The sequence below is a fragment of the Geotrypetes seraphini genome, chromosome 1 (assembly GCF_902459505.1).
Source record: "Geotrypetes seraphini chromosome 1, aGeoSer1.1, whole genome shotgun sequence".
Classification (NCBI taxonomy): Eukaryota; Metazoa; Chordata; class Amphibia; order Gymnophiona; family Dermophiidae; genus Geotrypetes; species Geotrypetes seraphini.
The window spans coordinates 509216719-509240090 of record NC_047084.1 but is presented as its reverse complement, the minus strand read 5'-3'; the positions used below and the strand labels follow the sequence as shown (position 1 = coordinate 509240090).

At 43.2% G+C, this 23372-nt stretch overlaps 1 protein-coding gene across 2 annotated transcripts in view; it reads right to left on the bottom strand.

Moving 5' to 3' along the window:
* LRRC2 (leucine rich repeat containing 2) overlaps positions 1 to 23372 on the bottom strand; it is a 218740-nt gene that overhangs the window by 84673 nt on the left and 110695 nt on the right. For both annotated transcript variants that reach the window (XM_033928498.1, XM_033928489.1), the window contains exon 5: positions 6517 to 6653. In XM_033928498.1, the coding sequence (XP_033784389.1) occupies positions 6517 to 6653 (137 nt within the window). The remainder of the gene's footprint in view (positions 1 to 6516; positions 6654 to 23372) is intronic.

Sequence of the window (23372 nt, the reverse complement as noted above, 5' to 3'; positions counted from 1 at the left end):
TGGTGTCCAGATACAGGCCAGTGCTGAATATTTGACTATCCAGTGAACAGTGATATTCAGACCACTAACTGGTTAGTAAGCCAGATAAATTTAGGACCTCTTTGTTGTCAATAGACTTTGATTCTGCCCAAGCTCCACCCATAAACTGCCCTGGCACTGTCTGGATAGTGCCAAGACAGTCGGAGGAAATATTCAGTGGCACTCTCCGTTTAGTTTCATTTAATATTTCTCTTGCCGGCACTTGTCCAATCAGCGGCTTCTGATAACTGAATAAGCGCTTTTTAATATGAGATTTTTGAACAATCTAGAAAAATGGCAAATGGCATAAGATTTGTCACTGCTGGGTCAGACCAGTGGTCCATCATGCCCAGCAGTCCGCTCACGCAGCGGCCTTTAGGTCAAAGGCCAGTGCCATATTTTAATCTAGCCTTTTCTGCATATGTTCTGGTCCAGCAGGAACTTATCTAACCTTTTCTTGAATCCCTGAAGGGTGCTTTCCCCTATAACAGCCTCCAGAAGAGCGTTCCAGATTTCTACCACTCTCTGGGTAAAGAAGAACTTCCTTATGTTTGTACGGAATCTATCCCCTTTTAACTTTAGCAAGTGCCCTCTCGTTCTCTTCACCTTGGAGAGGGTGAACAATCTGTCTTTCTCTACTAAGTCAATTCCCTTCAATATCTTGAATGTTTCGATCATGACCCTTCTCAGTCTCCTCTTTTCAAGGGAGAAAGAGGCCCAGTTTCTCTAGCTTCTCGTTGTACGGCAACTCTTCCAGTCCCTTAACCATTTTTGTCGTTCTTCTCTGGACCCTTTCAAGTAGTACTATGTCCTTTTTCATGTATGGCGACCAGTGTTGGACGCAGTATTCCAGGTGGGGGCGTACCATGGCCCGGTACAGTGGCATGATAACCTTCTCAGATCTGTTTGTGATCCCCTTCTTAATCATTCCTAGCATTTTTTTTGCCCTTTTCGCCACCACTGCGCATTGCGCGGACAGTTTCATTGACTTGTCTACAAGTACTCCCAAGTCTCTTTCCTAGGGGCTCTCTCTGAGTATAGCACCGGACATCCTGTAAGAGAAGTTGTACCTACAGAGATCTATAGGTGATACTGTCGACAATGAGCATCTTATAAAGTACTACTAATGTGTAACAGGAGTGAATATTCTCTAGCACATTACCAAAGTCTGTTATGCTTGTAGGTGATTAGAAATCTCAGACTTGAACAAAAACACACACTAAAGCAATTGCATTTTTCTCTGCCTCACCCATTCATAGATTTCCGTCCCCTTCAAGAACACAAAATTAAAGAGAACAAGTTTATTTATATATATATATATATAAAAAGTACATGTACAGTTGGACTAAGAAGAGCTACAGTAGATTCCTTTTGAACAGCTTTTGCAATGGAAGTATTGATTTCCTTAGGAAGGTATAATGCCTTTAAGTAGACTCTCTCAGAGATCTGTTATTGTTTTTAGCAGCCCACTGTGCCAGGTTTTCTCCAGAGGTCCTTTATCCCTATAATACTTGCAGGTAAAATCTCACTGTTTTGTACACTCCCAGGCCAAGATTGTGTATGTTAATTTTCTTTGGATAACATTCAAACTCATCTATTGGGGATAAACATCAATATAAATCAATCCATTTCTACCACTGATAACCCAGTTTGTTATGGTGAGACAAAGCTAGCTGTAGTCTAGATAATCATTTCAAAGCAATTAAGGCCCTCTTTTACTAAGCTGCGGTAGAGGTTTCTACCGTGGCCCAGAGCGCTAAATGCTTAAAAGTTGCTCCGATGCTCATAGGAATTCTATGAGCATTTAGCACTCGGCCCTCCAGTAGAAACATCTAACGCTGCTTAGTGAAAGGGAGGGTAAATTAGAAGAGTAGCTAAAATAACATAAAAACCTTCTCCCCACATCCCAAATGGTAAACCAAGCAGACTACAGCCAGATCACACTGAAAATCCAAATATGATCCCATAAATAATGACTCGGGATTGCCATTAATCATAATTTAAATGTTCTAGTTATTTTCAATGAATTAGTTCAGTTTAATTGATTATTAAATAATCTTCAAACATACTCGTATATACCCCATTTGTTAGTTAGCTAGTTAGTTAGGTGCCATTGACTTGTGTTCAAGCCCTAGCGACTAAAGGAGACCAAACTGAGGGGGAAGAAGTTATGACTTGAGGTTGGTGCTCTGCCACAGCAACACTTTTTATACTTTATTATATTTGATTGGGTCAGCACCTTGTTACATATTGTGGCATATAGCACTGGTGCCAATACATGGAACATGTCCTTGTCGTATATGTTTACCTTGTACAGTAAATTCACTGCAGAGTTTTGGACATACCCCCTGGATTTACTGAAAAGGCTTTATATTTACCTGACACAAGTAGTCACTCCTAACACATGGTAGGTTAAGACATTTTCATAGTTAGTTACAAAACCGTGAAAGTGGTTTTTAGTGCTTGCTGGCACGCAGAATGCTCTGCGCTGCTGCCAATGCTCATAGCAACTCTATGAATGTCAGGAGCAGCACAGAGCATTTAGAGTACCCAAGAAAGAGACTTGGGGGTAATGGTGGACATGACAATGAAGCTGACGGCACAATGCGCAGCGGCTACTAAGAGAGCGAATAGAATGCTAGGTATAATGAAGAAGGGTATTACAACCAGAACAAAAGAAGTTATCCTGCCATTGTATCGGGCGATGGTGCGTCCGTATCTGGAGTACTGCGTCCAATATTGGTCGCCGTACCTTAAGAAGGATATGGCGTTACTCAAGAGGGTTCAGAGGAGAGCGACACGTCTGATAAAAGGGATGGAAAACCTTTCATATGCTGAGAGATTGGAGAAACTGGGACTCTTTTCCCTGGAGAAGAGGAGACTTAGAGGGAATATGATAGAGACTTACAAGATCATGAAGGGCATAGAGAGAGTGGAGAGGGACAGATTCTTCAAACTTTCAAAAAATAAAAGAACAAGAGGGCATTCGGAAAAGTTGAAAGGGGACAGATTCAAAATGAATGCTAGGAAGTTCTTCTTTACCCAACGTGTGGTGGACATCTGGAATGCGCTTCCAGAGAACGTAATAGGGCAGAGTACGGTACTGAGGTTTAAGAAAGGATTAGACAATTTCCTGCTGGAAAAGGGGATAGAGGGGTATAGATAGAGGATTACTGCACAAGTCCTGGACCTGTTGGGCTGCCGCCTGAGCCGACTGCTGGGAACAAAGGACCTCAGATCTGACCCAGCGGAGGCATTGCTTAAGTTCTTATGTTATGTCCTTAAGTGCATTGGCCTGTGCTAAAAACTGCTTTTGCGGTTTTGTAAAAGGGGGGTTAGTTAGGTGCCATCGACTCATGTTCGAGTCCTAGCGACTTGATGAATTACAGATCTAAAAGAAATCAGTTTTGTGCTAGTCTGGTAAGGTCATCCAGCATCATCCCCATGGTTGTTTTCAATGTGTCCAGCCATCTGGTTGCAGGTTGCCCTCTTCATCTGGTTCCTTCAATCTTCCCAAACATGATGTCAAGTTTATTAGGTTTTTATATACCGCCTATTAAGATTATCTAAGCGGTTTTACAATCAGGTATTCAAGTATTTTTCCCTATCTATCCCGGTAAGCTCACAATCTATCTAATGTACCTGAGGCTATGGAGGACTGAGTGACTTGCCCAGGGTCACAAAGAGCAGCACGGGGTTTGAATCCACAACCCCAGGATGCTGAGGCTGTAGCTCCAACCACTGTACCACACACTCTTCTGATGGTATGACCAAAATAAGACAGTCATAGCTTTATCATTTGGGCTTTGAGTGATATAGCTGATATGATCTCTTCCAGAATCGATTTGTTAGTTCTTCTAGCAGTCAACAAGATGCATAAAATCCTTCGCTATCACCAAAGCTCAAATAGGTCGATCTTCTTTTTGTCTTGTTTCCGTAGTGTCCAGCTTTCGCATCCATAATTGACCACTGAGAAAATTAGTGCATGGACAAATCTGATCTTCATTTGAAGTGTTATTTCCTTGCCATTGAATACTTTGTTGAGAGTCTTCATTGAAGAATGAACAAGTGCTATTCTGCGGAGTATTTCTTCCCTTCTAATTGCTTCTTTGTTTATGAAAGAGAGCAGGAGATAGAATAGAAGTTCTAAATGATTACAATCACCTTCAAGCTCAAAATCTTCATCATTTTCTGTGTTCATGATCTTCATCTTGTTTATGTTCAGTTCTAATCCCATGTTATGACTTTTGGCTTTGACTTTTCTCAATAGATACAGCATGTCTTCTTTGCTGCTGGTGATGAACATTGTATCATCTGCATAGCATAGGTTGTTTATATTTTGGCCACCAACTTTGAAACCAATGCTCTCTTCTTCCAAATTTGCTTTTCTGAAGATGCTTTCACCGTAAAATTGACAAGATTCATCCTTGCCCAGTGCCACATTTTATTGGAAACCAATAAGTGTTGCCATATTCAGTTCTCACTGCAGCTTCTTGATTTTCATAGAGGCTCTTTATCAGCTGAGTTATGTGTTTGGGTTTTTCCATTTGTGCTAGAGTTCCATACAGAAGCTTTGCTGTAGTCGATGAAGCAAAGATATAAGGTTTTTTTGTATCATTTAATTTTCTCCAATATTAATCTAACATTGGCAATAATGTCTCTTGCTCCTCAACCTTTCCTGAAACTGGCCTGAACTTCAGGTAGTTCTTGCTTAATGTATAATTATAGTCTTCGTTATATTATTTTCAGCAATATTTTGCTGATTTGTGAAATTAATGCAATCATTCTGTAGCTGTGACAGTCCTTGGCATCAGCTTTCTTTAGAAACATAGAAACATAGAATATGACGGCAGAAAAGTGCCTACGGCCCAACAAGTCTGTCCACTAAAATAACCCTCCCCTCTAAGTTCCTCTTTGAAGTGAGCCCACGTGTTGATCCCATTTGATCTTAAAGTCAGTCACGTTACTGGCCTCAACTACCTGAAGTGGAAGATCATTCCAACGGTTGACCACCCTTTCTGTGAAGAAGTACTTCTTAGTGTCACCATGGAATCTCCCGCCCCTGGTATAGGCATGAATAGTAATCTTCTCCACTCAGTTGGCCATGTTTTTTTCCTTCCAGATCTACTACTTTTCTAGTTTTTTTTCTGAGATCCAAGTGATTTCTTAGCTTTATTTCTCTTCTGGAGTGTTTTTTGTCACTAATTACAGTTTTGATGTCATTCCGTAACTCTTTGGGTTCTCTATCTCCTGTATCAAGACAGACAAATCTGTTGTCTAGTTTTATCCAATAGTTTGATGGAATATTTTCAATGACATATTTTGGGAGGTCTCTAATGTTCTTCTTACAAAGCCTTACTTTGATCTTACAAGTCAAACGCTTATGGTCACTTCCACAATCTCTCCTAGTTTAGTCCTTCCAGTCAAAACTGCAGATTTTCATCTCTGCCTTATGCAGATGTAGTCAATTTGATTTCAATGCATGCCATTTTGAGAGGTCCATGAGTACTGACAATATTTATAGGGTTGGAAATGTATATTCATGATTGATAGTTGGTTTGTTTTACAAAACTGTACTAAGTTATCACCAGCTTAATTTATTTCTCCTATGCCGTGCTTTCCAACCACTGTATCTTCAGGTGTACTTCCTACTTTTGCATTGAAGTTCCCTATAATGATCAGTAGATCTTGTTTTGACATTTAATCTATTTCATTTTGAAGTTGTTCATAAAACAATTTTGCATCCTCATCTTCCGCTTCTGATGTTGGAACATATACTTAGATAAAGGTTACATTGATTGGCTTTCCCTGTAGATTAATTGATATTACTCAATCACTGATAACATTGTACTTTAGTACCATCTTTGAAAGCTGAAAAGTTCTCAGCCCAATCAAGAAGAGAATGATATAAGTTTCATGGCTCCACAAGTTATTCCACACTTTTCTTGACACTTGGACTAGACATCTACTTGAAAGTGGTAGACTTCTACCATCCAATTAAGTGAAATTAATGTCAATTACAAATTGTTAATTGCTTATCGGTGTCAATTAAGCTTTTAAATAAGAGCTCATTTTACTAAACAGTGGTAGACATTTATACTGCAGGCCTGTGAGTTAAATGATGGGACACTCATAGGAATTCTATGAGTGTTGGAGCATTTAACTGGCTGGCCAACAGTAGAAATTTCTACTGCTGTTTAGTAAATCCCAGTGTAAGATAGGCACCTAGATTGAGTAGGTTCACCAATCTAAACACCTAATTTTTTGGCATCATTTATAGAATCTGGGTCATAATGACTTTGCTCCAAAGATGACTAAAATGACTAATGAAACAATTGTGACAAACATTCACAGAAACTACATGAAAAATGACACAAAATGAAAAATTTCTGACTGTCCATTGTTAACCTCAACATATCCACAATAACTATCCAGGGTTGAAATATAGCATATGTTAAAAGCATTATAGAACCAGGCATGTTCATTGTTTTTTCTTACTTCAAAAGGGAGCTCCATGAGATCTAGATTTCCAGACAAATCCAGTTTTTCCAAATCTTCACAGTTACCCAACTCTGGAGGGATGCTCTGCAGTCTGTTAAAGCTCACATTCAGTTCCTTGAGGTTTTTTAAACAACCTGTTAAAGGTAAAAATCGTATATCAGTTTGAAAGAATGGCAATTTTTGTTGATTTGCAATATTCTGTTTAATTGCTGCTTTCTTTGACTTATTTGATTTGTAGGTCCAAAATGGTGGGAAAAAATGTCTTATATAGGCAGTCCTGATAGTTCAGCATAAATCAATCTTTCTGTAAAAATATTATCAAGTTTTACCCTTTATAGGTTATCCCATAGAAAGGACCTGGTCTTCCACTAAATAGTTTAAGCATAGCAATTGATTGATCACTTATCAAAAAATCCTTAGGTCATTAGAAGCTGACCCTTTCACACCAAGACACATTACTCTTACTAGAGTCACCAGGTCTGTTAAGTTTTTAACTCTTCTGCTGTCTTCCAATTGCATTCATTCAAACAGAATTTTCAAAAAATGCCCAGCTCCTAAATGCTAAGATCCTAAATTTAGACTTGCAACTCCTTTGTACACATTTAGGTATTTCATTTAGGTGCCTAGGGCTGAAAATTTGTGTTTTGCACCTAGCATTTGTTCCCTTGTCCCCCTCCCCCCCCACACACACACCCTCCCCCCCCCCCCCCCCACACACACACATACACAGTCCGGCTTTTTAAAATTTCAATTTAGTTGTCTAGTAGCATAACATAATAACAAATTTCTAGACCGCATAGCCATTAGTTCAATACGGTTAACAAAAGATTATGCTATGAGAAATACAAAAAATGATATGAAGTACAGGGGGATCTAATTGGTCAAAAATTTAGAGAAAAGAAAGGTTTTCATCAATTTTCTAAGATGATCATCTAACATCTAGGATGTTGATCTGAATAGTAATAATCGAAATCCTTACCGTGGTAAGATGCTTGGTAGGAGAGGCAATGTCCATGATATTTCTTACTTTTACAGCCCTTAGCTGAAGGAAACGTAAATAAAGCATGACATTTTCCACTATTCTCATGCGACACTATGACAAATCTGTCGGCAAGGTATAATGGGGCGACACCAAAGGCAACTTTATAATATAAGCATCCTAACTTAAAGATCACCCGAGTCTTAACTGGAAGCCAATAATAAGGTGTAATGTGGTCATATTTCCTCAGACCATATATCATTCTTACTGCTGTATTCTGAATCAAGGTTAATCTAGCCAAATTTTCCTTAGTACTCATTAGGTATACAATATTACAATAGTCCAGTAAACTCAAAAGCAGTGACTGGACCAGAATTCGAAATGCATCGGCATCAAAATAGGATCTGATGGTACGTAATTTTCATAAAGTATAATATCCCTTTTGAACTACTGCATCAATCTGATTTTTCATAATCAAACACTGATCAAGAACAACTCCCAGTATTTTAATTGTAGGGCTTATTGTACATGACATTGAATTAATCTTAAGTATTGGTTCATGATGAATCTTTTGTGAAGAAACAAAAAAGAATTTAGTTTTTTCCTGGTTTATTTTCAATTTAAATTCCTGCATCCAGGATTCCTTTGTGTTCAGCCCAGACTCAATAGGTTGAATACTGTTGGATAATGTTTCACAACATGGAATGACTATTGTGATATCATCAGTGTAGCTGAACAGTTTTAAACCCAGGTTGCTCATTGAATGGCCCAGAGATAGAAGATACATGTTAAAATGTGTAGGAGAAAGTGAGGAGCCCTGTGAACTACGAACGGATTTTTCCAAATAGCTGAAAGTGTGTCATTAAATCTAATCTGATAGTCTTGATTCAAGAAATCCTTTAAATCATTAGAGTACTTTAGATTCCTAGGGAATCCAAAGATTCCATCAGTTTATGATGATCTACAAGATCGAAAGCGCTACTCAAATCAAACTGAAGTACCAGAGCACTACTACCCTTGTTCAGAAGACTATTCAAATAATCCAGTAATGTAACTAATACCGTCTCTATACTATAGTGGGATCTAAAACCTGATTGCGAGTTGTGTAACTAGGAATGGTGTTCCAAGTACTTTGTTAATTGAATTTGCACCATCCCCTCCACGATCTTTATGAAAAAAGGGATGGACGCTATCGTTCGTAGTATCAGTAGGCACCTAAATGTAGGGACTCAGCCCTAGTCGGTTTTTAAGGAACTTAGTTTAGATGTCTGCTTACCAAAGTTAGACACAAAAATCCTTTAAATCTTTACACCTGTTACAGTTTACAATTCAGATAAATTAGCTTCCACAAAAACTACTAATTTAGACTTAGGATTAACATCTGGAAATATTTTTTCAAGGAGAGGGTGGTGGATTCCTGGAATACCCTCCTAAAGGAGATGGTAGACAGAAAAACAGTAGCTGAATTCAAAAACATATGGAATAAATACAGAGGTTCCCTAAATAGAAAAAAGCATAGATTCAAACTTCATACAGAGCAGACAGAAGTGTAACTTGCATGGAGCAGTAGGTACAAGCCATATTGTTGGACAGACTGGATGGCTCATATGGGTCTTCATCCACTGTCATCTACTATGCTATTATGCTGCTATGTTACAACTGAAGTTATGAAAATTCCATTTACTAGTAAAGATATCACTTAAGTTATTTTGTTAGTCTCTACTCAAGTCTATGAGGATGTACAAGTTGGAAAATGATCAAGGAAACAAAGCATCCTTAAGGTGGAAAAACTGAAATGGAAGCTTGGGCTGATAGAGGATGAAGAGTCAAGTTGAGTAGTAATTTCCTATTACTATTCAGACTGTGGGAGAGAAAAGCCAAAGAGGGAAAGAAGACTAGGGATCGAAGTAGAGGAAGATAAGAAAATGAATAAGGGTGGGGACATAGGATATAGTTGTGCCTGCATGTAATTATTGTTCTGCATTTACTTCCACTTACAAACAACAAAGCTGCCCTACTCCAGAGAGTCAGAGTTGCATTTTCAATGGCTTATCTCTAATCAAACAAAATATGCAAACAATTATGATCCACAATTGTCATATTGGGGGAATTGTTCAGCCAAAATGCATTGTTTTTTTAAATGATAGTGGTAAAGAGAACGCATAGATGAGATCCAACACAACATGAGAAGTGCTCAGGTAAGCAATTCCTTAGTTTTAGTTCATCCCCTTGCCGACGCACTTCGTGCTCCTTTTTCAAAGGTCGGGGAGATACATAACTGTGTGTCAATCAGACTAGTCACAGACTGCCACCGCAGGTAAGTAAAATTATGAAATACATATGAAATGCATAAGATATACTAATAAGGAACGAACAACACAATAAGTTATATTTTCGGGATCAATGAGAATTGGTACTGCTTCGAGTTACACTACTTGAGTGGTGGTCTAAGGATCCCTGTAAGCGCTAGTTAGATTGGCAGCAGTACTGAAAACATATTCAGTTCACATTGAAATATCGGGAATGAACACTGAGTGAAGAGTGTTGAGTAACTTCTGGTGTTAGCCACACCTAAAATGGCATTAGGCATTGTACACTGGGCCCCCCTGCCCCGCCCCACCCCACCATGCGCCCAGGCGGAAACAGGAAGCTACGTCAGAGGGAAGCTTTGGGCAAACAGCACCGCTTGCACAAATACAGTTCCTGTTGCCTTTCTTACCCACGTTGCTTGCTTGTTTTACTTTCCGTCGATGGGGGGGAGGGTGCGTTGCCAATCGGGGTGGGGCCTGCGTTGCCGATCGATGCTGGTGGGGCCCATTGCCATTTGGAAAAAACAATGTTGATGCCCTCATTCATCGGGCCCCCTGACCATTTCAGGCCCTAGGCAAGTGCCTACTTGGCCTATTGATTAATCCTGCCCTGGGTATAGAATCACACTTAGCGCCACATAAGCAGCATTAGGCATCGCTATGCATACTAACATTTAGGAGCACCCTATTTATGCCAGCCTAAATGTGTGCATCTAAGTTGTGCGCACAATGACGCCCAAGTCAAAAACTGGTGCATAACCTGAAAACATTACCACAACCTGCTGCTAACTTTGTTTTATCTAAGTGCATAAACTGCAGGAATGGTGTACAAGACACCAAGTCTTTAATGAACACACATTAAAAATGAACATAATAGAGTCCTTCCTCAGGGATCCAAAAAAGTGTGTCATGTACTGGGGAACCTTATGGATAACAATTGGAGATAACGATGTCTTAAAAAACAAAACAAGCTGGGTGAACTTCTTCGCAATGTGGGTGCAAAAGCACTGCGAAGAAGCTCACCCAGCTTGTTTTGTTTTTAAGCCATCGTTGTCTCCAGTTGGTATCCATAAGGTTCCCCAGTACATGACACACTTTTTTGGACCATTGAGGAAGGACTGTGTCTTTGAAACACGGACCGTGTTGGGTCCGGGTTCTCTAACCTTTTGGATACAAACTGTTTTATGTTCATTTTTAATGTGTGTTCATTAAAGATTTGACGTCTTGTACACCATTCCTGCACTTTTTTCCTTTGTTCCTTGCTCTACATATCTCTGCAGTTCTGTTGGATTTTTTGTTTGTGTTTATCTAAGTGCATGCTACTTTGTGCTATGCGCCTACCAAGTTGTGCACCTAACTTTCAATTGTCCAAATAAAACCAATTAAGAGTTGTTAATTGTCAATTACCAGCACCAATTAAGCCTATTAATCAACATAGAAACATGATGGCAGATAAAAGCCAAATGGCCCATCTAGTCTGCTCATCCGCAGTAACCAAGATAGGTGCCCACATTGGCTAGGCACCTAACCTTGGGCCTACTTAATAGAATTTGGGGGTAAGGTTGTAGAATATTGTAATTTACGAGCTTAACGAACTCCATTTAGGTGCAAGCATTTTGACATGGTGTATGACAATGAAGCCGACGGCACAGTGCGCAGCGGCTGCTAAGAAAGCAAACAGAATGCTAGGCATAATCAAGAAGGGTATTATAACCAGAACGAAAGAAGTTATCCTGCCATTGTATCGGGCGATGGTGCGTCCACATCTGGAGTACTGCGTCCAATATTGGTCGCCGTACCTTAAGAAGGACATGGCGTTACTCGAGAGGGTTCAGAGGAGAGCGACGCGTCTGATAAAGGGGATGGAAAACCTTTCATACACTGAAAGATTGGAGAAACTGGGTCTCTTTTCCCTGGAGAAGAGGAGACTTAGAGGGGATATGATAGAGACTTACAAGATCATGAAGGGCATAGGGATAGTAGAGATGGACAGATTATTCAAACTTTCGAATAATAAAAGAACAAGAGGGCATTCAGAAAAGTTGAAAGGGGACAGATTCAAAACGAATGCTAGGAAGTTCTTCTTTAACCAACGTGTGGTGGACACCTGGAATGCGCTTCCAGAGAGCGTAATGGGGCAGAGTACGGTACTGGGGTTCAAGAAAGGATTGGACAATTTCCTGCTTTAAAAGGGGATAGAGGGGTATAGATAGAGGATTACTGCACAGGTCCTGGACCTGTTGGGCCACCGCATGAGCAGACTGCTGGGCGCGATGGACCTCAGGTCTGACCCAGCAGAGGCATTGCTTATGTTCTTATGTTCTTAAGTGCTCACGCCTAATCTTCAACATGCAAATGCAGGCTTGCGTTAGTATTCTATAATTACACCTATAATTGCCATTATGGAATTCACGCTTTGAGAGCGTACATTAGGCACTTAACTTTAGTCAACTTGTACAGCATGTAAATGTGCACATATGCTAATATTTGATAACAGCAATTCGACACACATTTTAGGTGACCTGTGCAGAATTACCCCTAATTGCAAATCAAGAAATATGCCTCCCAACAGTTACTGCACAGCATTTCCATTTATTGCTCATTAATTTTGACAGTTAGTAAGGGCAAAATCTTACTACACTTTTATTTATATAGGGGTCCTTTTACTAAGGTGCGCTAACCGATTTAGCGCGCACTAATCGATTTAGCACACACTAAAGATTAACGCGCGCTAAATGCTAAGATGCCCGTAGAATATAATGGGCACCCTAGCATTTAGCGCATGTTAATCTTTAGCGAATACTAAATCGGTTAGCGCGCCTTAGTAAAAGGAACCCATAGTTATTTATTTAATAGGATTTATTATCACCTTTTTGAAGAAATTCACCCAAGGTTTTAGTCTAGTTAACAAAAATGTCAGTGACAGGTGACACCTTACAGACTAACCAATTTATTAAAGCATGAGCTTTAGAGGAGCACTTCATGAACATAAGAACATAAGAAGTTGCCTCCGCTGAGGCAGACCAGAGGTCCATCTAGCCCAGCGATCCGCTCCCGCGGCGGCCCACAGGCCTATTGCCTGAGCAGTGGTCCCTGACTATTTCTATAACCTACCTCTACTCCTATCCCTATAACCTACCTCTACTCCTATCTGTACCCCTCAATCCCTTTGTCCTCTAGGAACCTATCCAAATCTTCTTTGAAGCCCTGTAACGTGCTCCTGCCTACCACAGCCTCCGGAAGCGCATTCCATGTATCCACCACCCTCTGAGTGAAAAAGAACTTCCTAGCGTTTGTTCTAAACCTGTCCCCTTTCAATTTCTCCGAGTGCCCCCTTGTACTTGTGGTTCCCCATAATTTGAAAAATCTGTCCCTCTCTACTTTTTCTATGCCCTTCAGAATCTTGAAGGTTTCTATCATGTCTCCTCTAAGTCTCCGCTTCTCCAGGGAGAACAGTCCCAACTTTTTTAGTCTGTCAGTATATGAGAGATTTTCCATACCCTTTATCAGCTTAGTTGCTCTTCTCTGGACTCCCTCAAGTACTGCCATGTCCTTCTTGAGGTACGGCGACCAGTACTGGACACAGTATTCCAGATGCGGGTGCACCATTGCATGATACAGTGGCAGGATACCCTTTTTAATGATACCCAACATTTTGTTTGCTTTCCTTGAGGCTGTGGCGGACTGCGCCGACGCCTTCAGTGTTGTGTCTACCATCACTTCCAGGTCTCTTTCAAGGTTACTTACCCCTAGTAGTAATCCCCCCATTTTGTAGCTGAACATCGGGTTTTTTCCCCCCACATGCATGACCTTGCATTTCCCTATGTTGAAGCTCATTTGCCACTTTTTGGCCCACTCTTCCAGTGTCTTCAGATCCTTTTGGAGATCTTCGCAGTCTGCCGTGGTTTTAACCCTGCTGTATAGTTTGATGTCATCTGCAAATTTAATGACCTCACATTTTGTTCCCGCCTTCAGGTCGTTAATGAATATATTGGACAGGAGCGGTCCCAGCACCGATCCCTGAGGAACTCCGCTCGTGATCCATTGCCAGTCTGAGTAATGGCCCTTTACTCCAACCCTCTGTTTCCTATCTGCCAGCCAGTTTTTGATCCATCGGTGGACCTCCCCTTGCACCCCTTGGTTCCATAGCTTCTTAAGCAGTCTTTCTTGTGGTACCTTGTTGAAGGCTTTTTGGAAGTCAAGGTAAATGATGTCTATGGATTCCCCTTTATCCACCTGGCTGTTTACCCCCTCAAAGAAGTACAATAAGTTTGTGAGGCATGACCTACCCTTGCAGAAGCCATGCTGACTCTGTTCCTTGAAAGGTGGTTAGTCTATAAGGTGGCACCTGCCACTGTCACTCTATGAGTTAGTTAAGGAAAGCAAACAAAGCAATTGGAAGGAGTGATATACTGTACATTGAGGTGTCATCTATAATAATAAAACGCTAAGCGCACATGTGCACTCCTACCCATGTGATCCGTGATCCATATGTCCGTGGCAGGCAGGAGTGTGCATGCGCGCTACTAGCAGATAAATTGTAAAGCTGCTCTCCAGCTTCTCCAGGCATCGAGCGGCAGTCTTTCATCCAGTCCACTGAAGCGGCTCTTCTGTCTGCCCTCCTCTTCAAAAAAGCCTACTGAGGATCGCGTCAGAGGGAACGTGCTACCGAGGTGCATAGCGCCTGCAAGGTTCACTACAGCCGGCTGCGATCCTCAGTAGGCTTTTGGAGGGCAGACAGGAACGACCAGGAAGCCAAATGCTGGACAGGGGGAGCAGGTAAGGGGTGCTGCTGGACAGGGGGAGCAGGGAAGAGATGCTGTTAGACAGGGGAGAAAGTAAAAGGAAGGGAAAAGGCCTATTGCTGGACACGGGGAACAGGGAAGATGTGCTGCTAGACAGGGGGGAGGTAAAAGGAAGGAAGAAGGCCTACTGCTGGACAGGGGGAGCAGGGAAGAGGTGCTGTTAGACAGGGGGGAGGTAAAAGGAAGGGAGAAGGCCTGGACAGGGGGAACAGTGGAGAGGTGCTGCTAGACAGGGAGGGAGGTAAAAGGAAGAGAGAAGGCCTACTGCTGGACAGGGGGCACAGGGAAGAGGTGCTGTTAGACAGGGGGGGAGGTAAAAGGAAGGGAGAAGGCATACTGCTGGACAGGGAGAGCAGGGAAGAGGTGCTGCTATACAGGGGGGGGAGGTAAAAGGAAGGGAGAAGGGCTGCTGCTGGAGAGGGGGAGCAGGCAAGGGGTGGTGGTGGATAGCTGAGGAAAGAGAGAGACAGAAAGAAAGACAGACAGACAGAAAGTGGCCAAGCAGAGAGAAAGAGAAAGAAAGACAGACACATACATCTATTCTAGCACCTGTTAATGCAACGGGCTTAAATACTAGATATAGATATATGGTATAATCTCTTGAGTGCTTTGCCTTTACTCATATCCTGTTGTTAGCGTGTCATATTGCTCTGACTATTGTCCTAAACTAAGACTATGTGCCAAACAGCTATGAATTCACTGTACATGTGAATCCTGATTAATTCCAAAACAACAAAAAGACTGTGGAACAGAAGATTGAATGTATTAGTTTGTAAGCATCCAAATACGGTAACTTAAAACAATAATCTTTTTACGAGATTATTTGATTTCTATCCTATGAGTCACTTGTGATTGTATATACCCTTTGTGGATTGTTTATAAGATTATTGTTTTTAAGTTATTTGGACACTTATTAAACTGCAAACTGGTACAATGATCCAATCTTCTGTTCCACAATCTTTTTGTTGTTTTGCAGCTTCAGTTCCTTTGTGGAACCATTTGGTGTTATTTGTATTTTGTTGTTTTGTCTCCTGATTAATTCCACCATTGAGATGTCCAAGCAAAGATCTTATTCTGTGCCAACCCACCTTTTAAGTATTAAGCTCCATCTGTCTTTACCTTTTTTTTTTTTTTCTTTCTCACATCTGTTGATGCTATTGTCAATATAACAAAAACAAAAAACTCTGGAGTTGGTGATGTTCAAGATGCAGACTTTATTAAAAGTACAAATTAATAATCCACATAAAGTAACATAGAAACATAGAACATAGAAACATAGAAATAGACGGCAGATAAGGGCCCACGGCCCATCTAGTCTGCCCACCTTAATGTCCCTCCCCTACCTTTGCCCTGTGAATAGATCCCATGTGCCGATCCCATTTGGCCTTAAAATCAGGCACGCTGCTGGCCTCAATCACCTGTAGTGGAAGACTGTTCCAGCGATCAACCACTCTTTCAGTGAAAAAGAATTTCCTGGTGTCACCTCGTAGTTTCCCGCCCCTGATTTTCCACGGATGCCCTCTTGTTGTCGTGGGACCCTTGAAAAAGAAGATATCTTCCTCCGCCTCGATGCGGCCCGTAAGATACTTGAACGTCTCGATCATGTCCCCCCTCTCTCTGCGCTCCTCGAGTGAGTATAGCTGTAATTTGTCAAGCCGTTTTTCGTATGGTAGATCCTTGAGTCCCGAGACCATCCGGGTGGCCATTCTTTGCACCGACTCCAGTCTCAGCACATCCTTGCGATAATGCGGCCTCCAGAATTGCACACAGTATTCCAGGTGGGGCCTCACCATGGATCTATACAATGGCATAATGACTTCCGCCTTACGACTGACGAAACCCCTTCGTATGCAGCCCATGATTTGTCTTGCCTTGGACGAAGCCTGCTCCACTTGATTGGCAGACTTCATGTCCTCACTGACGATTACCCCCAGGTAAAGCATTGGGGACTATGGACCTAACATGATCCGTGTTTCGACAATGCTGGCTTCCTCAGGGGTCCCTAAAGATCCAGATATAAAAGCTTGTGGATTAATAACTAAGAACAAAATGAGTCATAACGCCCGCTTTTGAGAATCCCTCACCTGCTCAGAGTTACGACTCAGTTTGTTGTCAGTTTCTTGTTTGTGTTATTGTCAATATAACAGCATGTGATAGCTGTCTAACCAGCCAATCGGGATGCATGTTTTCTAAAAACAGAAAAAAACCCACCAAGGCAGGCCGCCTATACTATAGATGTCTGTCACGGGCACAGGGAGGCACCTAGGGACATTTAAGCTTGGCAAAGGTTGGGCATGGGCGTGGTTTTGTCTAGAATTGGCCTTGGGCAAGCTTAAGTGGCCCTAAGCATTTCCCTAGGGCCGCAATAGGCACCTGAAATGTAAGCCAAAAAGCTAGTTTACATTTCAAATAGACTCGGCCTCTATGCTAATTGCGGCAAAGAAATCTCACTACCAAGATCAGCTGAGCGGCCACGGCAAGGAACTTGCCCCCCAACGTTAGCCAGCAGGAGGGATGCCCACTCCCTTCCACCACCACCCCTGAACTCCCACCCAACATTGTCCGTGGCAAGAGGGATGTCCACTCCCTCCTGCTGCCAATCCCATCTATCCCCCAAGCACCTGGCACTCCAGACCCTCCCCCCCACACACACACACACCCAATTGGCAGGAGGGATACCCACTCCCAAACTCTAGACACTCCCCAACACCTAACCAATATTTTCTGACAAGTTTATTAAGTTTCAAGTTTATTAACTTTTTAATATACCGACCATCAGCAAGTATCTGGCCGGTTAACAATAAAATTTTAAAAAGAGAAGAAAATAATAGATATTTTAAAATGATAAGAGTGAACATCAAAGACATTAACTGGACAAACTTGAAAGTGAAGGTAAAAAAGGAAAGGAGGGGAAAAGTTACATATTTTGAGAAGAGGAGGAGAAAGTGGGAATGGGGTAAAACATATTGGGTGGGGTCGCTTTTTTAAAGCGGTTGGTTGAGTAAGAGAGGAACAGAAAAGAGAAAGAGAGAGAAAAGAAAAAAGAAAAAAAGAAGAGAAAAAACTCTAAACACAAGTGAAGGCATCACGAAATAAAAAAGTCTTCAGGCTTATCTTAAATTTATCTAGATGTTGTTCATCTCGGAATTGCTGTGGCAGAGCATTCCACAACGTTGGGGCGACTATTGACTACTGACATTTCCTAACACCTACCCAACACTCCCCAACACCCACCTAACTCACTCAACATTTCCCAACACTCCCCAACCCACTCTGACACCCCTAGATACTCACCCAATATTCCCCAACACCCACCCAACATTTCCCAACCCACCCTGACACTTCCTCATACCCCAACATCACCTCCTGACACCCCCCCCACCACCACCACCGGTACCTTTAGGAGATGGCCAGCAAGAGGGATGCTGCCAGCAGGCCCGCCTTTTCCAAAATGGCAGGCTTTCCCCTTCTCAGTGCATTTTGGGATGTGCCGGTGAGGAGCCTAAGGCTCCGATTGATCCAGGCACCTAAGGACCCTCCCATGGTGGGAGTTTGGGGGTAGTGGCGGGAGGAATTGGGCTTCAGGGGTTCACTGCCACAGCTGCTCAACTGATCATGGCAGGGGGATTCCCTTGCTGTGATCAGTTGATGGGAAAGGATCAGGCATGATTCTCTAACCAGCACCTGTGACATCAACACCGGTTAGAGAATCAGACTGGTTACGCGAGGTTGGGCATCTGTTGCTTAGACACAATTTTGTATAGGACGCCGGTGTGCAATTCTCAGCTGCTTCTTAGGTTGCTGCAGAAAAAGGTGTCCTATACAAAACTTCCTCCTTAGTCCAGCAAGTTTCCTGTTTTTTCGTAAGCTATTTTTTCCTTCAAGATTTAAAAAAGATAATTTGTGAGATCATGAGATATGAATTTTCTGTTGTATATGCACCATTTTATTTTTATGTATCTGTCCTTTACTGATACATTTACAGGGCATGCCAAAGTTATTTTAACAATTGACTTCTGTTGCAATGTATTATTACATCTAATAACCCTCTTTCCACTTACAGCTGATACTTATATTAGCAATTATTTTCTCCATTTGGTGTGTCTCCTATGAAAGGCTGGTACTGATGACAGCACAAATCTTTTCCATATGCTGGACCTGCTGTTTTGGAGCCTTTTGGGAGTTTTCATTATAATTTGTGATGGCATGAAATTCACAACTTTAGCTTAAAAGGATTTTCTTCGCGTTCCCTTCCTTCTGCTTCCCATTGGGCTTTGACTTCTTATTTTCCTTTACAAGTGGCATAATTACTGTAAAAGGTAGGGAATAAGCGTAATGACAGAAATGAAGATATCCTAAGCCTTGTCTGAATGTTAAAAGTTGCATGGCAAAAATAGAATGACAAGGGTTTCTGTGGAGCACGGATTTCTTTGATTTGATTTAGTGATTTATTTTCGTTCCTGCAATATTAATTTTATTGTTGTGATTGGGGGGGATTCTTTTGCGGGCTGCAGTGGTGTACCTAGCATATGTATTTTTTGACACCCCCCCCCCCCCATCTGTACGAAAAACATGATTTTTAGTAACAAGCCACACGTCACACATGAGTACCTAGGAAAAGGCAGCATCTTACATACTGCAGGGAGCAGTACATCAATACACCCATTGTAAAACTAAACAAGCCAGATGAGTACAGATCAATCCTGCAGTCAATCCTAACAAAAAAACATGTCTTTCGAACACACAGAACACAGAAAACACCTTTGCCTACTATGGAATATGTAATCACAAACTAACCCCTCCCTCTTTTACAAAACTGTAGTGTGGATTTTAGCCACGGTGATAACAGCTCTGACGCTCATAGAATTCTGACCATCAGAGCTGCTACCACCATGGCTGGCGCTAGAAAACGCTCCACATTTTTGTAAAAGGGGGGATAAAATAGAAATGCATAGACAAAGGTTAAATTGAACCAGTAAGAAGCTGGACTCTGCATACAGTGCACCACAGAAACAGTGACACATGGCTCCTAAAGCAATAAATAGAAATTTTTTTCTAATTTTGTCTTCTGTGGTTTCTGCTTTCCTCATCTTCTTGTAACTCTCTTCCTTTCATCCACTGTCTGCTGTCTCTCTTCCCCTATATGGCATCTTCTCTCCTTCTATGCCCCTTCCAGAAACTGTATGCCTCCCCCTTCCATCTCTCCTTTCACCCCCATTGGTCTGGCATCTCTCTCCTCTCCTTCCCTCTCCCACACCTCTCATCTTCAATCCCTTTCCCTTTTTTCCCTCATTTTCCTTTTCAATTTATTTTCTGCATCTGACTAGATTACGTTCTTACTACCCTCTCATCAATGTCCTTTTTTACTGTCTATCTAAAGCTTGCCACCTCTTTCCCTCACCCATCCAGTATTTCCCTAACTCAATCCTTTCCTCCCCATCATTTGCCCTCCTTTTATTTTTCCCCTCTATCCATCATGTACCCTCTTTCTCCAACCCTTCCATCTAGTACCTTCTCCTCTCTCTGTCCACTTCCATCCAGCATCTGCTCCCCTCTTTCTCTCCTCCCATTTCCTTCCTGCATTTGCTCCTTATCCCTCCCATCAGCATAGGCTCCCCACCACCATCCAATGTCTGCCCTTTCTCTCACCATCCACCCCTCTTCAATCAGCATCTGCCCCCTTTCTTTCCCTCCAATATCCTTCCTCTTATGTCTCTCCCCTTTCTCTGTACATCAATTCTATCAGCACCACCCTTCCATACTACCCTACCCCCTTTCTTTCCCTTCATCACTCTTCCATTCCAACAGTCCTTCTCCTTCCTCTCCTTTCATGCAGCAAGGTCCCATGATGACTGTAGCTGCCGGCTGCCAGTCCACCCCACTCCGACGTACATGCTCTGGAGCGGACTCAGCAGCTGCATGCTGGAAGGTCCTGTGATGACTCGTCTGCTGGCTCTGCTCCGGAAGAAGTAAGTTACGTCGGAGGGGGGTAGACCCGGCCGACGCAGGGAGTTGTGGCAAAGTCCCACAATGGCTACATCTGCCGGGTCCACCTCCTCCGACGTAACTTACTTCTTCCGGAGCAGAGCCGGAAGACAAGTCATCGTGGGACCTTCCTGCACCTCATGCGGCTGACAACTCTGCTGCAGAAAAAGTAAGTCAGAGGTAACGTGATCATTTATTTTTTTCATCAAAAGGGGACATCTATTAATTGACTGTATATTGTCACACCTGCCCAGCTCCTGTTCACGGCAGCGAGCTGGAACACTGATTGTTCCTGTCCATACGTGTACCCTTTAACCAGGGTACCCTTCAGGCCTTCTTAGACATCTGCCTAAGGTATAATATCAGATTCCCTGACATTACCAAAAGAAAAACAGGCAAGGGAAAAGAAACTCACACACCTCAAAATCCAGTATAGTAGAATAATCAAACAAAGGTTTTATTATGTTCACTGGTTGCATGGAACAAAAGGAAAAATGCTTCAGCTTAGCAGACCTCAAAATTATGAGGCAAAACACAAGCTGTTCAAACAGAGCAAAACTTTCAAAGAAATCCAGTGTCCAGGTTTTTGGGTGTGTCTCATCTTAACTTATCGTTCCACAGCCTCTGGACTTTGTTAGCACCTCTATAAACAGTCCTGTTCACCAGAGTAGTTTGGATTTAGTAACTTTCACTAAGCTGCTTCAGCTCCAGCAGCTGGGTCATTTCACAGGCATGAAAAAATTCAGAACAGAAACACACTTTAAACCACAACTGGGCAACAAGAAACCTGGCCAGCATGTCACCTGGTTTTCACAGCCTAACGTGGCTTATCACATACTGTAGCTCTGTAAACCGTATTCTCTTCTTTAGCACAGAATTCACAAGGTCCGTGCAGGCTCTCAGCACAGCTCCCTGCTGTGCCTTTCAAGTAATTAATTATGCACAGCTGTGAGGAAGAACGCTCTCGGCTCAGCTTGGCTGCTAGCAGAGAGAACAAAAAAAATGCCACAACATTTGCTAGCTTTGCACCTAAAGCTTTCAAGCAGCAATTAACAGTTCCTTATCAGCAGGGAGAGAAATACAACTCCCCTTCAAACTATCACTGGCATAACTGGTAGCTTCAGTACTGTGGACACAGGCAATTCACATCCCCTTACTGCTTATCAATGTCCATGGACACCTCCTCCGGTCCTACCAGACTCTCCTGGATTTCCATGGGTTCCCCTGGGGTTCCTTCCTCACTCCCTGGGTCAGCAGTAAGCTCTTCTGTGTCCACCATTTGCCAGTCTCCAGCCTCCTCAGCATTCCGTTGAGGAGGAGAGGGTTCTCCACCGAGCACACCCTGAAGCCTCCTCCTCCTCCTGAAGCCTCCTAACTGCTCTGTTTTAACCCCCTCTAATTTGCCCCTCCCTACTCTGATGAGGGGGAAGGGAGAGAAAACTCTCTGCAGCTGTGCCTGTCTCAATCACAGCTTTCTGTGCTGAGACTGGCCTTCTGGGAGCTGTAGTTTCTTAGCTCCTGGGATAGTCCAAGTGAAGTCAGCTTTTCATATTCTGCAGGGCCAACCTGACCAGCTCTCCTGCCTCGGGGACTACCTACCTTCTTCACCACTGTGTCAAAGCTAGGGATAGCGCTAGATTTGTCACAATATCCTTTCTTTCATTTCTTTCTTTCTGCACTCAGACCCAACAATTGTCCCTTTCTATTCCCTCCCTCCTTTCTTCCCATGTCCATAGTGCCCCCAGTGCCTCCATCTTGTGTCCTTAGTGCCCCCAGTGCCTCTGTCCTGTGTCCATAGTGCCCCCAGTGCCTCCTTCCCATGTCCTTAGTGCCCCCAGTGCCTCATTCCCGTGTCCATGGTGCCCCCAGTGTCTCCTTCCCATGTCCTTAGTGCCCCCAGTGCCTCATTCCCATGTCCTTCGTGCCCCCAGTGCCTCTTTCCCGTGTCCATAGTGCCCCCAGTGCCTCCATCTTGTGTCCTTAGTGCCCCCAGTGCCTCTGTCATGTGTCCATAGTGCCCCCAGTGCCTCCTTCCCGTGTCCTTAGTGCCCCCAGTGCCTCCATCCTGTGTCCATGGTGCTCCCAGTGCCTCCTTCCTGTGTCCATGGTGCCCCAAGTGCCTCCGTCCTGTGTCCATGGTGCCCCCAATGCCTCCTTCCTGTGTCCATAGTGCCCCCAGTGCCTCCATCCTGTGTCCATAGTGCCCCAGTGCCTCCATCCTGTGTCCATAGTGCCCCCAGTGCCTCCGTCCTGTGTCCATAGTGCCCCCTTCCCGTGTCCTTAGTGTCCCCAATGCCTCTATCCTGTGTCCATGGTGTCCCCAGTGCCTCCTTCCTGTGTCCATGGTGCCCCCAGTGCCTCCTTCCCGTGTCCTTAGTGCCCCCAGTGCCTTCTTCCTGTGTCCATGGTGTCCCCAGTGCCTCCTTCCTGTGTCCATAGTGTCCCCAGTTCCTCCTTCCGTGTCCTTAGTGCCCCAGTGCCTCTGTCCTGTGTCCATGGTGCCCCCAGTGCCCCCTTCCCATGTCAGTGCCCCCAGTGCCTCCTTCTTATGTCCCCCCACTGCCTTCCAGATTTTGTCCAACCCCAAAGCCAGCCTGCTTGCCAGCCTACCTATCTCCCTCCCTCCCTGCCACGCTAAAGCCAGCCAGCTTGCCTGCCTACATCCTTCCCTCCCTGCCGCAAAAAAAAAAAGTACCTCTCTCTTTCCTTTCCCCGGTCCGCGCCGCTGCAATCTTACCTCCCCACTGCTGCTGCTGCTAATCGCTGACAAGAAGT